Below are 19,483 nucleotides of genomic sequence, written 5' to 3'. Positions count from 1 at the left end.
TTATCTTATTTCTGAATGTCTATACTTTTAGTTACCTGTTTTTATTTGAAGGACCAAAATGATTGATTTAGCAGGTGAAAAAAGAAGCGTTCAAATGATTGAAAGATATGTAATAACTATGAAGATTTGGGTCAAAATAGGGATTAGTTTCTCCTACGTTTAATGGCTTCTGTAGTGTAGAAAGGAAAATTCTTAGCAGTAGTACTATTAAAGTTTGCAAGTATTGGAAATATTTGCAGTTAGATGAGCATGAAGAAATACATATTGAAACAACTATCTTAATTGCTAGTCTTGCAGTTGCTTTAAGAATTGCTGGATTCACTTCACTTTCCTTTCTATTCCAGGAGGAAAATTTTTAAGAGACTAGTGCTGAATATGCGGTCTCATTTTGACTCGGGGATTTGAACTGAAAAGGCCAAGTGACTCGATATATACTTTTCCATGCCCTGATTGCATGTACCGTACAAACAAATCAGCTGCCTCAAGATCATCATCAGCAATGTGATCAACTTGGAGAGGGATTTTGATGAGCATTTCTTGTACCTGTATTATTTAGTGAGCACAACTTGCTGTTGACCCCGCTTTTTGAGTCCGACTTTTTAATTTTGTTATCCTCTTCATGTTGCAAGAGGGCACACAATCGGGTTTTGGGAGCTTTGATGATTCTATTTTTTTTCAAGAGGTAACATTGATCTATTGATCTAATTACTTCACCGGGATTGTGTTGATGGGGAGTTGCATCTTTTTGTATATGATAACAGAGAACAGGAGATTGACAATTTTTCTACGAGGTAATCCCATCATTAACCAGAGAGATTGTTTCACGATTGCAGTTACAGCTGCTGTATCTAATAAGGCTGTTGGTGTAACAACATTGTATTCTTTCACGCCCTGTTTCTTTTATTGTTTGTAAATTAGTTGCAGTTTGAAGTGTTTAGACAGAAAGGAAATTGGTGTACATTTTGTCAGAAATCAGGGTCCTTATTTTTCATGTATAACTCATTTAGATTCCTAGAATTTCGTTTTGTAAGCAGCAATTCTTGCTGGATATACGATCCTTTAATCATTTTTAGTCACTGTTCTGTTTCAGACATTTGTCTAACATGTGTATGTCCTACAAACACGGCAGTTTTTCAAGGGTTTTTGCTTAATCTTGTCTACAAATGTTGCAGTCTTTTTCCTCTTCTTTTTTTTACAACTTTTCTAGGAATGTAATTAGAGCCGACAATTTCAGATGGACGTTATGTAATTTTGTAGTTTAATATCTCCTCTCTCTCTGTATATACATACCTACACACATGCACGTGAGGATGGCATGCTATAAATTAAGTTTAATACGCAGCAACAGGAGTAATATGAACTTTAAGATAACAAAAAATACAGGCTACGGCCAGGGCTGTCAGCTAAGGCGAAAGGTTTGCTTCAAATTTTTAAACATTGAGGTTTGTTCTTTATTGAAGGATGGAGCTACACCAATCCTATTACGCATTTAAATTCTTTGTTTTATATTTTCATGTGCTAATTTAAAGCTTATAAATACCCATTTTTATGGCTAATGAATACAAGAGGTGAAAGAGTTTTGGGCCTTGAGCTGTGTTTGAAAATGTCAGTACAGATCATAGACATAAACATGTATGTATCACACATTGAGGAATTTGAAAGACATTATTCTCTCATGGAAAAAAGAAAAGAAAAATCTCAAAATTTATAAGTGATAACGTTATATATTCTATTAGACATGTCTCTCGGGATTTAGATCAACTATAAATCATAATATATAAGAACTGCTTCAATCTAAAAGATAATTAGACCATTTTAGGTGCAGTATATAGAAATACGAAGGAAGGGTATTTGTAGGACACGCAATTCAATTAATTCATTAATACAGTAACAGTGGTACATATAGAAAGATTAGGAGAGTCAAGTGTTGTTTTACCCAAGGGCAATGGTGCATCAAATAGCAATATAAAATTGTATTCCCGTAGAAAACGGCTATTAAGACTGGACTGTCTTCTCACAACACCCTCTCCCAGCAACATTTGAGTGTAAAAAAAGAAACCAAAAAATAGTACATACACCATGTAACAAACCATCACAAACCAAAACTAGAAAACATATGCAAATAAAATTCGAGCAGTGGGAGAGTAAAAAAGGTGCAAAGTCCAAAGATTTCAGAAGGGAAAAATAAGAAGTTGCCAGGAATCAAGGGTCAAGATCCTGTGACCACTCCAATAAGGTAAGGACCTTTTCTTTTCCTCTCATATTCCATAGATTTAGAGAGAGTACTAACTCAAAACTCCCTTCTTCTTTTTACACTGTATACAGCAACTCAGCATTATCCTATTTGGTCCTTTTATGCATCAGCTGCAATGAAAATTCTTACAGGCGGCACTGGAAGATTTAGTGGAGTTAGAGATGTAGTTTTCTTGATGTGTATTATCTTGATTTGTTCTCAGTTTAGTTCCCATTGTGCTGTTCATAATGAAGAAGCCAGCTCCAGCACCAGCACTAGTAGTACGTTTCATCCTCCAAGGAACGCCCAGTTTTTGGACACTGCTTCTTTTCATGCTCCATCAAGCTTATCTCAGTTTTCTGGGAATGAAGATGATAAGAGGATAGTTCATACGGGTCCTAATCCTCTTCACAACTAGGGAAGTTTTGTGCAATTTTTCATGTTACCAGCTTTTTCTCTTCTTTCTTTGTATTATTATTTATTACAGTGAATGGGAGAGCATTGACTTTAGCCTTTTCAGTGAGAGAGGTTTAAATGAGGGTTTTATAGGGCACTGCAGCTTTAGCAATGGTCTAGAGAATGATGAGAAAAAAGGGGAAGACAAGGGAAAAGGCTAGTGTTAATGCTCTTGTTTCTTCTGTACCTGCTCTCCTGTTATAATGCTATAAGATTCAATATAATTTTCCTTCTGCATTAATTTGATATGCAATTGCTTTCACTCTTCTACTTTACTATGTTCTGCAACTGTTATGCCTGCCCATCACGCTGGTTTCCCTTTCCCATTCCATTTCCGTCATGGAATTGATGAGCTTGAAACCTACCATATGCTTCCTTGGTTATAATTGCTAACATTTTATCTGTTATCTTAACTTAAGCCGAATGAAATAAATTAAATTAGAAGGGTCGTATTCATATAAACTTTTTTTTTTTTGAACTTAACACGAATAAAGAAAATTATGTTTCACAGTTTATTTATTTGCAACAGTTCCACTTCTTACCAAACAATCCTCATATGCACTCTACTTACTCCACTGAGTTAATATAAATAGGAGAGCAAATCTATGAAAACTACTATGGGACAAAGCCAAACCATTTTCTTCTCTCTTTTCAATCAATTTTAATTACCCAACAATGAAAAGTTGAAACATGTTGAAGCTGAGGCAATTTCTCACATCTAGAAATACTACTATTATTAGAGTTTCAGCCTAGGGATGTAGGTTATGGTTTTAATATATCCAAACTGTATCTTTAGTTGGAACTTCACATACATACAGTGTGCCAATGTGGGTTATTGACATATATAATTTTAAAGAGTAAACTACTTAATTTTTTTATCACTCACCTATTATTTAATTTTTGTATTGCTTAGATAATTATTATTATTATTATCAAAATCATATCTAATATTATATTTTGATTCTATTTTAATCATCCGTCATTAGTAAATTAATTGTGATAATGATGTAGCATTTTTTAATTATTTTTCAATAATAACGTGACATTACCCTAAGACGACACGCTAATATTTTTGTTAATTTTTTAATGACATATTACTAAAATAGAACCAAAACATAATGTTAATTATGCTTTTGAAAAAAACAATAATTAGATGACTAAGATAGAAACTAAGTGGGTGACCAAATAAACAATTTACTAAATTATGAATTCTAAGCAAAGTTCAACAACTAAAGGGAGCAGAAGAGAGACATATGATATAGAAGTCATAGAAACTTCCTTAGAATCAGTTTTTGTGAAACTAAACCCAAAGAAAAAAGAACCCAAATTGAAATGTAAAATTGACTTGAAAAAAGCAGAGAACTTTCTTCTCTAAATATTATAAAGTTTTGAGAAGTTGAAAAGATTATATGGAAGTATGAGAAGAAGCTATTAGTTTTATGCAAGGAAAGTGTATAGTATTCTCCCCCAATGAAATGAATGTTTGCCTGTGAGCCATTATAGAGGGGATGGGACATTTAAAACTGTGATATAATAACTGGAACTGCCTCATCTCTCTCTCTCTCTCAAGTTAAGTAACATATTCAGAAATATTTTTATGATAGGTATACGTGTATTAATAACATAATTTTTTCTAATGCGCATACACAAATAAAATTTTAAGGTGGACACCATAAAACGAACAACTAACATAAAAAATTTAAATTTCAGAATAAACACATATTCACTTAGAAGAAAACATACATCGGTCAATCCTTTCAGCGCACTCTTGATTATTATTTCCAGTATAGAAAGCATGGCTAATAAAAGCAGGCCCTACAAAAGCTGCATACTTAGCTGGAATTGCTAATGTTCATCACAGTATCAACCACCCAAAGATGAGGTTGAATTAATTTTAATCAATGTAGGTCGCATTCCATGCATTAAGCTATGGTGGTTGATTTTCGTTTTCATCTTCACTCTTTCTGTTTTCCTCTGAAAAATCTGAAAGGATAATTTAATTGATCTGAGTTTTTCCATGATGAATCCAAAGTCATTGATGGCACAGAATGTCATTCTATTGTGAAAGTAATTATCATATTGACTTCATAAAAAGTTTGGTATACGATTATAGATTATTTGCTGTTTTTAATAAATTTACTCATATATACAAACTAACAATATATGAACATTAATAAAAAAAACTATATATATGAGTATTCAAGATCATAAAATATGGAACACATTAAGTGTAGGTGCAAACATATAATTTTATGTTAAGAGTGAACTTCTAAAATATTAGGAGAACTTGTAAAATTCTATGGGTTCAATGAAAAAAATGAAATATATAATAATTTAAAATTTTATGCGATGATTAGGGGCGGTCTATCCCTGTTTGAGTGATCTCAATGAAAAAAGAGAACGTTATTTTCTCTAAATGATCCAGATTCGAGTAACTGTGTATATATATATATATATATATATATATATATATATATATATATATATATATATATATATATACGTCATTAATGACTAAGAAAAATTCTGACAAATACTTCTTTATAATCATTTTAAATTATTAAAAAAACCATACAATATGGAAAGTATTATAATGAAAACTTGTATTATTGATATAAGTTGAACTATAGAACTGGAAAACAGGTCATTCGGATCGGTTTTGTTTGAGTCATTTTGGGTCGGGTTACTTCGAGTTTAAATTTGATTGGGGTTAGGTTCAGTTCGAATCATGTTATTTTGGGTTTTTGGTTTTATTTGGGTCTATAGTAAGTTGGGTCGGGTATTGGTTTTGGTCAATATCAGATCAGTTGATTTTTGATTCGGGTCAATATCAGATCATTTGATTTTTGGTCAGGTCAAATTGGATCGGTTGATTCTCGGATTATGTCAATATTAGAGAAATCATTTTCATTTTGGTTCAAATTTGAATCTTCAAGTCAATTGGGGTTGAGTTGAGTAAAGATCAAATCAAATATATATATAGAATTATTCATATATTTTTGTAAAAAACCATATATTTTTTTTAAATTTGATCATTTATGCTCAATTTAATTCTAATTCAACCATCATTTAGGGATTATAATTTAACTCAAATTCGACGTGTAAAGTATATTAGAGTTTGTGACATTTTTCTTATTTATCTGGCCCAAAAGATTTGTGATATGATCTATTTGATAAATAAAACAATTTTTTAATTATAAATTTTATTATCAATTAAAATTTTAAACTAGATAATTAATGTTTAATTTTAAATATAATATTTTATTAAATTTAAAATAATAATATAATAATTATATTTGAATAAAATTATTTTAACATATTTAAATTTTTTTATATTATCAATAATATTTTAATTTTAAATTATAAATAAAAATAAATAGTTTATATTGTAAAAGTAAGTTACTTTTCTAATGTAAAAATATATTATTTTTTATATTAGATTTAAATAATTTTAATTTACCATATAAAAAAGAATTAAAATAATTTGTTAATTAATTTAGTAGCTTTGAAAGTTATTTAATTAGTACCAAAGTAAAATATTAAATTAATAATTAAGATGTAATTTAAATAGTTTGGAAACCAATTTAATAATTCTGTGTTAAACTTTATGTTCAAAGTATCCTCAGTTTATTTATTTTTTGTACGTTATAATTTGTCTATAATTGATATTGATTGTTCAACTGTTGATGCATTTATTCATTTTAGTGTTGATTTTAACGTCGGGTTGTACTTTAATTATTTTTTATTTTATTTTTATGTTAGGTCTCATGTGATCATATATTTTGTATTGATAGTAACAATTTAATTTTAATTTCATTTACTTAAAGTTAAATGAAATTAAAATTAAATTATTTTATTTATGTATATTAATTAAATATTTTTTAAAATTTTAATTTGATTTTCGAAATTGTGTCATGGAAGGAGTTGAAATGGTAGTATCAAGGAATGAGAATGAATGCCCACGAGGAGCTGGCAATCTGAAAATAGGAACCAAGGACACCTGAGAAATTTGCAGAGGTTTGAGAGAGAGAAAGGCACCCCAGGCAATATCCAATTTTGTCCGCTATTGAAGATTAAAAAATATAAATAAAGAAGCATGTAAAATGTGAATGATATCCATAATCCTTGGATTTTATTTCCTAGCTTAAATCTACTATCGATTTCCTCTCTCTTTTCTATATCTCTGATTTTTCTGGTTTGATCATAACAATTTGATGCTTTCGTTGAGTTGCATATCATGGTGAACAACACTGAATCAATCAAATCCTTGCAGGAGACAAGTGCATGTCACGATCAACTGCTAACCTCTCTTCAAACTCATTTCGAGGATTAAAAAAAATGGAATGCCTCCACTCAGAAGACACTTCAGGGGGTCATGCGCCAATTAACGATGATTTCTGCATAGTTGGGAACTACGACAACTACTTATTGTGAAGGTGACAGTTCAGTGGATATCGGGAGTACCTGAGCAAAACAAAAATACAAGTTGAATTTGAGGATCTATTTCCTTTTGCTACAAAATTGGTCCAAGTAGAATTACTCTTATTCAACGGGAAGGACTAAAAGGAGTGGTAGGCATGACTTCTTTGAGTTCTATGGCACTGAAGATCATCATCGGGTAACAATGGCATCCTTCTGCTAAGAAATGGTTTTATTGGATGCAACGCTAGGGGTAACTGACGGGTTGACACCATTTAGTCGACGCGATTTGATGATGATTCAAAGTTTTGGAAATCAAATAGTTAGAAGAGTAGCTGTCCAAGCTTGTTTAAACAACAACAATGGAATATTATCAAACATGTCTTGAAGATATAGCTTTGCAGACAACCAGCCTATCTGATGAATTCCTTACACAATTGTTTGTGTATGGGCTTCATCTAGATATTTAAAATGAGTTCTTGGGACAATTGTATTTTTTACCTATGCCCGCAACATTTCCAGCAGCGCCTAAAGCACAAGTAGGCCATTCACCACCATCAAAATACCAAACAATGTCTTATACTCCTATGCAACCTCGCAGGATTTCTGTAGATGAAACTCAAGCAAGGCATGAGAAAGGGTTATGTTATTATTATGATGCTAAATTTGTTCCAAGCCATAAGTGTAAGGACCCTTAGTTATTCTTATTAGATGATGAATTAAAGGATGAACTAGTTCATACCACTTTGATGATGACCAATGAGAGCAATGAATTAGAAAGTTCTGATGATACTACACACAAACAATCTTTAGTCTCCTTCAATGTTCTTGCGGGCTACCTAACTCCTAATATTTTTCGGATTATATGGGAGGTTTGAGGATGTTAGGTGTGAATTTTGTTTGACGTTAGTAGTAGACATAAATTTGTACAATCTTGTGTCGCAAACCATTTTGGTCTACTAGTGACAATAATGCCAAATTTTAGGGTCCTTGTGGGAAATAGAGATAAATTGCAGAATGAAGGTTGTGTCAGTGATCTCAATTTACGAGTTCAAAGTACCTAATTGACAATTGATTTATACGTGCTATCATTGAAGGGTACGAAATGGTCTTAAGCATTGCTTTTATGGTCATTATAGGGCCTGTAATTATGGATTTTGCAACGCTCTATTTTCAATTTCGTCAAGAGGATAAGGAAAATCATTGGCAAGGAAGGGGACACAAGGTTGGCTCCTCAACCTATACATTTGCATTCCTTATGACGTATGACAGACACCAAAGTTGTAGTTGCATGTTATTTACTACAAAGTGATGCAAAGCTAGCTATACGGAACATTGTCGATACAAAGGATATGGAAATACTATTTGAAAAGGTTTTTGTAGCTCCACACGGGTTACCGTCGATTAGAGAGACTGATCATATTATTCACCTGTAACCTATTAGTAAATCGGTTAATGTCAGGTCATATAGATATCTTTATTTTAGAAAGAGCAAGTAAAACATCAAGTTCAAGACATGTTGGAAAATCAATTGTTTCGTAAGAGTAATAACCCTTTTCCTTCCCCAGCATTGCTTGTAAAGAAAAATGATGGAACTTGGTGATTTTGTATGAATTATCGTGCTTTAATGTAATTACAATACTGCCGATGAATTGTTTGATGAATTGGGTAATGCTTACTTTTTCTCCAAATTAGATTTGCTTGCTGGCTATCATCAAATTCATGTCAAGGCCAAAGATGTTTCGAAAATGACGTTTCAAACATGACGAACATTACGAATTTCTCATAATGCTATTTGGTTAACCAACGCGCCTTCCGCTTTTCAGGACACGATTAACAATCTCTTTCTCCCATTTCCATGTAAATTTATTTTGATTTTTCTAGATGCCATACTCTTTTATAGTCGGACTTGGCGGGAACACTTAGACCATGTGTGCTACAAGTGCTATAAGAGAATGATTTTATCACAAAACGTAGCAAGCGTACATTTAGGAAACCCTCAGTTGAGTATATGGGTCATATAATTTCTTAAGAGGGTTTGTCAGTAGATCCTTCAAAGGTCGAGACAATCAAAGTATGGTCGGTACCTACCACGATCAAGGATGTAGGAAGCTTTCTAGGAATCATTGATATTATCGCAAATTTATTAAAGGATATTGTCGAAACGATTTTTTCCTTAAGAGGTACGATTTTGAAATCACGTCACTTTTTAATTATTCTCTTTATGATTGATTTTTAATTAAAAAGTAATGTGATTTTAGAAAACCTCTCGTTTCGAAAAATTTGGGATTCTTTTTAAAAACAAAAGTGTGGTTCGAGGAGTCGCCACCAATATTTGATTAGGGTGTGATTGGGCACCTAAAAACGTTTTTTTCATTTTAAATAAAAATTAATTTTAATTAAAACGACAAATTGAGATCTACGTTACCAAAAAATGTGTTCGGGAGTCGGTTACGTATGGGGAAGGATTAACATCCCCACAACACCCTAAATCGGTACCTAGTCGATTATAATTAATGTCTTTGCAATGAAACCTACAAATTCTACTTTAACTTGGTTTATGATCCCTTAAAACAACAAAACGCAATTTTATAATATTCAGAAGTACCAAAATAGGTTAAATTAGGATTACCAAGCCATTAGAAAAATAAAGAATATTCGATTATTTAAAAATATTGAGACCAAATCTTTAGGTAAATTCTAACGATCTTTTCTCAAAAAATTTAAATAGTCGAATATTTCTTTTTCTTTCATTCCCAAATTTTAATGTGAAGAATCAATTCTTTTAGTGACACTGATGGGATACACTCATACACTTGTAATTTAAATTTGGGGTTGGATTGTTGTTGGGTTCCGAATTTGGGTCTAATGACCCCTTGTAATTGGGCCCGATTTGGGCTTGTTGTAAAGCCTGTAAGAAAGGAAACATAAATGATGATAATAATAATAATTATTATTATTATTATTATATAATTTTTATAGTAATAATAATAATATAATAATAATATAATAGTAATAATTATAATATAATATTTATAACCCGGACAAAAACGGGTGTCTACAGATATCAGTTATTGCAACTCCTATCTCTAAGTTGTTTTACAAAGGATAACCATTTGAGTGGTCTGAAGCAGCTCAAAAGTCCATGAATCACTTGAAATTATGTCTTTGTTCTGCTCCGGTGTTGAGATTACCATAGTTTGACAAAGAATTTCATGGCGAAACTAACTACGCTGGTTATGAAGAACACGAAGGTTTGATGTTCGTCCAATGACGAATTATGGTACTTTATGAGATTGCATTGAGATTATTATTATTAAGGGAATTTTATAGTTTATTGATATGGGGCATGCTGGTATTACTCGTTAGGGTACAACTGACTATGCAGCCAATTTCTATTAGAAATGTACGAGGAGAGACGTTCGCCAGTTTGTCTTAGAATGTCAATTTTGCCAACATATGAAATATACTTGTTTGGCTCATTCCCGTCTTTTTCATCCACTTCCCATTTTCAACCAGTTCTTTCTTTGAAGATATCTCTTTAGACTTCATTGTGGGTTTGCCGAAATCTAATAGGAATGAAACTATCTTGGTGGTGGTCGATCGACTCACAAATATTTACATTTTTGCACTATCAATGCATTCTAATATAAAATGTATGGCTAGCATTATGGCTCAGGGGATCATGAAACATCATGTAATATATACCAAGAACAATAATTAGTGATAGGGTTCAGATTTTTTTGAGCGAAATATAGACGAAAATAGTCAAGCTGTAGGAAACTCAGATATGTTTATGCTCAATATATCACCCACAAACTGATGAGCAAATTGAAGCTTTGAATCTGTGCCTCGAGATGTATATTCGTTGTGTGGCAGAGGATGATACGAACAAGAGGGAACAATACTTAGCATAGGCAGAATATTGGTACGGTACGGTACGACTTCTCACAGACCTAAGCCAGAATGACTCATTTTCAAATTATGTATGGGTGAGAACCTTCCACCATCATTAACTACCTAGAAGGAAGTTCTCCTAATTCTTAGGTAAATCGTGACTTGCAAGATCATGGTGTGTTACTTTCATTCATGAAATATAATTTAAGTAAAGCACAAGGACGTATAAAAAACTAGATAGATAAGCATCCACGTGAACTGGAATTAGAGGAAGATAGCTTGGTTTTTGTATGCTTACAACCTTATAGACAATTTTTGTTCCGATTACCTGAAAAATCAGAAGCTAGATCCACGATTGTTCAATTTTTATTGATTACAAAATGCATTGTACTTGTCGCTTACAAGCTGGATCTCCTTGTAAAGCCTTAAATCCTGGGTTAGGAGTTCGGGCTAACCCGAGAGTGCTTTTGATGAACTCAATAGCCTTGCAAGGAGGCTTAGTCCAATTGGGTTAAAGTTTGGACCCATGTGATATAAAATAAGGCGTTTTTAATATTAAGATGAAAGAGGAATGACTAAAAGAGTAATTATACTATTAAAAATTTCAAAAGCTAAAAGCTCTTAATGGCTTGATGATCTCACGTTCTGTTCTCCTCTTTTTCTGCACATTCACTTTGTCTTTGTCTTTTTTTTCCTTCTTCCCTCTCATTTTCCTACTTCCCTCTCATTTTCCTTTCAACCTAGAAAGAGAAAAGGTAATAACTTGGTGACCTTGCAATCCTAAAGGTAATATTCTTAACCTCTATCTCTAGAGCTTCAAATCGAACCCTTAATCTCTTCATTTTATCATAGTGACCAAAATATGAGTTTTGTGGGGGTTAGGAACTTTGGTGTTTCGATATGTTTTCAGGAAGTTCAAGCCTTAGAAATTGTTCTTAAACTCTTATTAACCTCTAAACCAAGTTAATAACTCAAGTGTTTGATTCTTGTCTTATGAGAGAAGTTAGAGAAAGATCTAATATCAAGGGGAAGAAAAACTAGTCTTGGATTGAGCATTGGACATTTCCAACAGCTTAGAAATTAAAAGTAACACACTTCTACTCAAGTTTACCACATTTAGACCATTAGGTGTGTTTTGGTAGGTTGTAAGAGTTATCAAGCATGTTCATGGTAGATGCATCATTTGACATTTTTCAGCATGTTAAAAGACCTATTATGACCCCTCTTAAACCTCATAAGACTTTAGTAACAATTGGGAACCTCAGTAGGTTATTTGGATAAAAAAATTTCGTACATGAAATATTGGATGGATTTTTATCAGATGTTTTATAATCGGTTTTTTAAAGAAAATTTTTGAGTTAGCTACTTCGGTGGTCCCGTGTGACATTCTAATCCATCGGCCTTCGGGTCAGACTGTATTAAGGTGTTACTACTTGATTCTTCTCACATCCATCCAATATTTCATGTATCCTATCTCAAACCTTGTAAGGGTCAACATCTTCAACAAATCACTCATTTGCTTTTTATAACAAAGATATTTGTTCTACCTGCAACAACTGAGAACATTACGGGCAAAGTTTTTTTCCAGGAAGAGGTAATGTTATGGAAGGAGTTGAGATGCCAGTATCAAGGAATGCGAATGAATGCTCAAAAGGATTTGTCAATCTAGAAGCAGGCACGAAGGACACTCGAGAAATTCGTAGAGGTTTGAAAGAGAAAAAGGCACCCTAGGCGTTAACTAATTTTGTCCTCTATTGAAGTTTAAAAACTATAAATAAAGGAGCATGTAAAATGTTAATGATATATGTAATCCTTGGATTTTATTTCTCACCTTAAATCTTCTATATATATATATATATATATATATATATATATATATATATATATATATATATATATATATATATATATCTTTTCTATATTCTTTTTTTTTTCTGGTTTGATCATAACAAATTGAGGGCACATTCTAGTATATAAAAATTAGTTAACAAACCTAAAATTTTGAAGGTTCACTAACAAACTAACTCCATCAAATGGACTCACCTCAAAATTCAAAAAGGGTAAACATACATATTGAGTTTTGAATTTAATTTCAAGATTTAATTTGGTATCATTTTTATCGATTAGATATTTTAACATGACTTTAAGGTTCAATATAGTATTTGAAGTTCTTTTATCCAAATAAATACATGAATTTGATTTCTTGATTCAAATGGATACTTGCATTAAATATTTTGATCAAAATTTATACTTACGTTAATGATTTACTCAAACAATATCGTCAAATTTAAGTATCAATTAAATTGAAAAGTTAAATTCAAATACATTATTGAATTAAAAGAAATTAAATACCAAAGTAAACTTTAAGAGTAAATTCAAAAACCTAAAAGAAAAAAACTTAAATAGTACATTTTACCTTGAAGTTAAGTTATATACCAAAATATATATTTACCTATTTCAAAACAATAACGCCATACTCTAATATTTAAAAACAAAAATGGACCCAATCAAAATTTCATGTCCCAAAAGTTTGAGAATAAAAAGAAAAAATGGGCTTGCAGTACAATCGGCTCAAATTGTTCACTCAATTCAACAAAATGGGTTTACCCCAATCAATAATCGATTTAGGGGTCCTAAAACCCACAAAATTAAATTAAATATATATTTTAATATTTTAATTATACAAGAATAAAATTTACATATAAAGAGAGAATATATATATATATATATATATATATAAAGTAAGTTAGAAATTAAACTTCTAACAAGAACATGTATAAATATTAAAAATAAAAGCACTATAAAGATTAAAAAATATATCGAAAATTTAGAAAATGGATATATTATAAAAATAAAAAAAATTAGAATTTAAAATATTCATAAAATATTAAATATTAAAAAAATGAAACGCTTTTCATCAAGAAAAATCTTCAACAGTCTCATCAACCTAAGTCTACTACTATTCCTTGGACATAATATTAATGAAATCAACCATATATTAAAATAACAATAATACTGAAATTATCCTTTAATTTTCTACACAAAAAATTAACGAGAACCAATTTGATGTAGAAAATTGGAAGGAGGATTTCAGTTTCATTGTTACTCTAATACAAGGCTGGCTATATTGAAAATATATACAAAGAGCAGTAGTAAATTGAGACTGGGGAGAGACAATCCAAGACAATTTCAATGGAAGTATTCGAATTTTGGTACTTTATAATTTTTTTTAAAATTTATTTAAAGACGACATATATATGTAGTGCTTTCATATGATTTATTTAAAGACGACATATATATGTAGTGCTTTCATATGATTTATTTAAAGACGACAATCCAAGAAAATTATGCTTCTCGTAACCGAATAAGCAAATTTATTTCCCAATATTGTAGTGCTTTCATATGATTTATTTAAAGACGACATATATATGTCGTCTTCTTAGTTAATTAGGCATCGAGAAGCTTAGCCCAGGCGGTCAAAAACTCTCCGTACTTGACAGGATCAGGGATGTTTTCGTTTTGCTTCTCGAATTCCATAGTCCATTTCACCAAGCTTCCTTCTCCCATCGGCATCACGTTAAGAATGGACTTCCAACTCTTGTATGCATCATTATCTCACCCCCCCCCCCCCACCAATTTGTAAACAATTGTCCTGTTTGTGTCATCCACCTTTTCCATCGTTTCCTTCACAGGCTCAATCTTACCTACAAGAGACCAACAACATATGTATCTATTTAAAATATTTCTTAATTATTGACAATACACATACATTACAGATCTAGTTGCTCAAACCCAAAATCTTTAGGAAGAATAACAATTCATTTAACTATTGAGGACACTTGATTGGTTCGAGCAATCTATAATATTTTATTATGTGATGAAAAGAGTTTATATATTTGTGGCCATAGAGGTTTACCTGCGACAGCAATATGCCATAGCCTGAAAGAACCTTGAGAATTCCAGTTGCCTTGAAGAAGTTTTACATCATTAACTGTTTGATTGGAGAGTTTTGCCATGAGATAGGGTTTGTTCTTGTACACATCAAAGAACTTTTCAGCTGAGGATTTGATCTCGAATTGGCATTCCATTCTCTGAAGTTCACCCATGGTTACCAGCAAGGGAAGCCCAGAAACCAGTCAACAAAGAAGCCTAGAGTTGAATGTTATTAGATTGAGCAAAGAATATTAAAATCTTAGAAAAAACTTCTTGATTCTTTATTAACAAGTACATGGTTTATATATGCACAGCAACAGATTACCTAAGCAGGTAATCTGGTATAACAGAATACAACCAATTAACTGCACTATAACCACACAACCTTATACACACGCAGTCGGTTACTTCAGCTATATTCTAGATGATTACTTCAACAATGTTCTAGAATTCTAGAATATTTACTTCAATATTCCCCCTACTTTTTCTCCTCTCAACTTCAAAAATTGACAGTACACCAAGCCTTTGCCTGAACTTAACAAAACTTTCTTTCGCCAGTGCCTTAGTAAGTCCATCAGCCACCTGATGTTCAGATGGTACAAAGTTCACTTGAAGCTGCCCTGTAGCAACCCGTTCCCTCACGAAGTGTATATCTAACTCCACGTGCTTTGTCCTAGAGTGATACACTGGATTCGCACTCATGGCAATTGTACTGGTATTATCACTCCACACAACTGAAGCAGCTTGAACTTGAACCTTCATATCAGTCAACAACGCTTCAAGCCAAACAATATCAGAGGTGGCATCAGCTAGACTCCTGTACTCAGCCTCTGTGGTGGATCTCGACACTATCTTCTGTTTCTTTGAGCACCATTGAACCATACTACCACCAAGGAAGACACAAGTGCCCGATATAGACCTCCTATCATCAACACTGCTTCCCCAATCTGCATCAGCAAAGGCCACAAGTTGAAACGGTTCTGTTTTTGGAAAAAATACCAAGCCAAGCGTCCCCCTAAGATATCTCAGTACACGTTTAACAGCCACCAAATGCTGTTCACATGGTGCATGCATGAATTGTGCTAGCTTATTCACACAATAAGCTATGTCTGGCCTTGTATGACAGGCATAAAGCAAAGATCCAACTAAGCTTCGGTATTCTCTTGCGTTTTCCAATAAACTGCCTGCATTATTACTTGACAGTTTAACCGACGTAACCATAGGCGTATGAGTTGCTGTAGCCTCAATCATTCTAGACTTCTCGAGCAGCTCCATTATATACTTCTTCTGGCTAAGAAACAGCGCACCATCAACACACTTAACTTCAATTCCAAGGAAAAAATTGAGTGTACCCAAGTCTTTGAGTGAAAACTTCTCTCCTAGCATCTTCACAACTTGCTCCACATCCTCATTTTTGCCTCCTATAACAATAATATCATCAACATAGGCTAAAACATATGTGCTAGTACGACCACTATGTTTAATAAACAAGGAGTTATCTGCACGGGAGCTTTGGAAACCCAAGTCCACCATAAAATTTTTCAGCTTGGAGTACCAATTCCTTGGTGCTTGCCTCAACCCATACAAGGCTTTCTGTAGCTTGCATACCAACCTTGTTCCATCTGTAGCCTGTTTCTCAAAGCCTTGAGGTTGTTCCATGAGCACCTCTTCATTTAACTCACCATTTAAAAACGCATTATTAACGTCTACTTGCCTTAGGCTCCATCCATCGCGAGCAGCAATTGTCAATACAACATTTACTGTTGACATTTTTACAACAGGACTAAACGTTTCTTGAAAGTCCTGACCAGGTACCTGTGAAAAACCTTTAGCCACGAGTCTGGCTTTGTACTTTTGTACCGATCCATCCGCATTACGCTTGACTCGAAACAGCCATCTACAGCCTACAGCAGTTCTTCCTTCTGGAAGGGAAACAAGTGAGCAGGTATTGTTCCTTTGAAGTGCTTCATACTCGACAATAACAGCGTCCTTCCACAGCGGATCCTTGAGGGCTTCATGAATATTTTGAGGTTCAACCTCATTTATACTGTTACTATTCTGATAAGCAGATACACCACTGAGGGTTTAGGAGTATACCTTGGGTCTGAACACTCCACTTTTGCTGCGTGTTACCATGTGGTGACCTGTCACAGGTGGTAATGTCTCACACTGACCACGATCATTTCGACTATTACTGTTCGATCCTTCATTAATTCGAGTTGAGGATGAAGTATCAGGCCCCCTCGAATTTTGTTGTGCAAACACATTCTCGTCTGCTACATTATTTCCTGACGTCACAGGCTGCACCTCTGACTCATCAGCATCTTCAGGCAGATTATTAAATGAGTTAGACCCTGACTCATCAGCATTAACCATAGGATTAACATCACGTGCTTCTTTTCCCATGCAGACACGTTGTGCACCTCCTATGATAGGAATTTTCATACCATTCCTACGCAACGCACACTTGCATCCGGACTTGCTGCTTGACGCTGCAAAAGGAAAGAAATCTTCATCAAAAATAACATGGCGTGAAATAAACATTCGACCATCAGAGTCCATGCTTTGGTATCCTTTATGTTGAGTGCTATATCCCAAGAACACGCACTGTGACGACCGATAGCTGAGTTTGTGATTATTGTACGGCCGTAAGTGGGGAAAACAACAGCACCCAAAGACACGAAGATAGTTGTAGTCTGGTTTCTTGGTATATAGCATTTCGTATGGTGATCTGTCTTGAAGAATGCTAGTAGGCAACCGGTTAATGAGGTGCACAGCAGTGCACACTGCATACGACCAGAATTTAAATAGAATTGAGGCTTGAGCCATGAGAACCAAAGCTGACTCAATGATGTGTCTATGTTTCCGTTCGACCACACCATTTTGTTCAGACGTATGTGGACATGCTAGGCGATGCACAACGCCTAATGACTTAAGCCATGCCGAGACTGATCGATACTCACCTCCCCAATCGCTTTGAACTTCTTTTACTGTGGCATTAAATTGAATTTGTATGAAACTGAAGAACAATCGAAAGGTTGGTAGAACCTGATCCTTGGTTTTGAGCAGATAGATCCAACTATGCCTCGTGTATGCATCAACGAAAGAAACATAATATCGGTACCCATTGGAGGCTATGTGTGCTGGACCCCATACATCACTGAAGATTAAGTGAAACGGTGTGGTATACACAGTTTGAGATTGATTAAACGGCAACTTATGGCTCTTTCCCAATCTACAAGCAACACAAATTGAATTGCCAACAGTATTATTTCTAGAAGTAAACATTACACCAACTTGTTTACATGCTTGCACAAGTACAGGATGAGCAGGATGCCCAAGCCTCTTGTGCCATAGTTGATATTTCTTATTACTACTATTGAAATCTTCGACTACTGTGGCATGACAAGTTTCCAAACATTCTGCATTTGTTATGAACTGATAAAGACCTGCATTCTCTTGTTCCTTAAGCAACACTGCTCCAGTCACCTCATCTTTAACCAAGCACGACCCCGCATGAAACTCAAAAAACACCTTGTTGTCTCTAGCAAACTTGGACACAGAGAGAAGATTTTTGGTTACTGAAGGCACATGCAGTAAATCATTAAGAACCAGCACACGAGAATTAGTAGTCATAGTTGAAGAACCAGCTCGAGCTATACTCAGGCTGTGCCCATTACCAACAACTACCTTACCTGGTCCAGTGTAATCCGAGCTAGTAGTAAGGTTCGAGGCATCAGGAGTGATGTGGTGGGTAGCTCCCGAGTCTACAATCCATCGACCAGAATTTGAGGATGCAGTGTGTGCTTGAGCATGCATACCACTGCTACACGACTTATATTCATCTAGCACAGTGTGATGCGCTTCAGTGCCTTTATTTTTGTCAGCCAACACGCCTAGAAACGTTTGATCGAAGCGATGACAGCAGCGATCAACTGAGTGTCCATTCTTTCCACACAGCTGACACTACAACCGCGGACGCCCACGCCCTGCAAATTTGTTGCTTCTATTGTAATTGTCATTGTAGGCCTGAGCTGAAAGTCTATCATTGCCACGACTGCTTGACCGTATAGCAGCCACATTCGCACTCATAGGGAGGGATTGTTGAGACAACGAACCACTCAATTATGACTCAGTATCCATCAAGACTGTTTTTACACTGTCGACAGAAAACACATCTCTGCTTGCAGTAATCACAGCTACAAATGGTTGATATTCAACCGAGAGACCATTGAGAATGGTAGCAATTTGTTCAAGATCCGAGATCGCACTCCCACACGCTGCAAGTGCGTCGCACACTTCTTTAACCTTCGTAAGATAGGATCTCATGTTGTCATCGCCCTTCTTGATTGATCGAAGTTTGCAATGTAGACTCATCACGCTCGTAGTCGAGCGATTAGCAAAGAATTTCTGAACCGTTCGCCATACATCAGCCGCTGTTTCAGCTCCTACAAACTGAGGCAGCAAGGAATCGCTGATCGTCGACAGTAGCCAAGATGCAAGAGCACTGTCCTGAGCAACAAAGTTTTCATAGTCTTCATTCAC

At 34.1% G+C, this 19,483-nt stretch overlaps 1 protein-coding gene and 1 pseudogene across 1 annotated transcript; one reads left to right on the top strand and one right to left on the bottom strand.

The window, feature by feature from the left end:
- LOC120178830 overlaps nt 1-19,050 on the top strand; it is a 32,827-nt pseudogene extending 13,777 nt beyond the window's left edge.
- On the bottom strand, nt 14,453-15,111 carry LOC120178869 (MLP-like protein 28). The gene is made up of 2 exons (XM_039184647.1): nt 14,922-15,111; nt 14,453-14,562 (listed from the first exon to the last, which is right to left on the bottom strand). Exons 1-2 carry the CDS (start codon nt 15,109-15,111, stop codon nt 14,453-14,455), a joined length of 300 nt encoding a protein of 99 aa, XP_039040578.1.
- Nucleotides 19,051-19,483: the final 433 nt, after the last annotated feature.

This window comes from Hibiscus syriacus, unplaced genomic scaffold (assembly GCF_006381635.1).
Source record: "Hibiscus syriacus cultivar Baekdansim isolate YM2019G1 unplaced genomic scaffold, ASM638163v2 tig00112383_pilon, whole genome shotgun sequence".
NCBI classification, from domain to species: domain Eukaryota; kingdom Viridiplantae; phylum Streptophyta; class Magnoliopsida; order Malvales; family Malvaceae; genus Hibiscus; species Hibiscus syriacus.
This window is presented reverse-complemented; position numbering and strand designations above follow the sequence as displayed.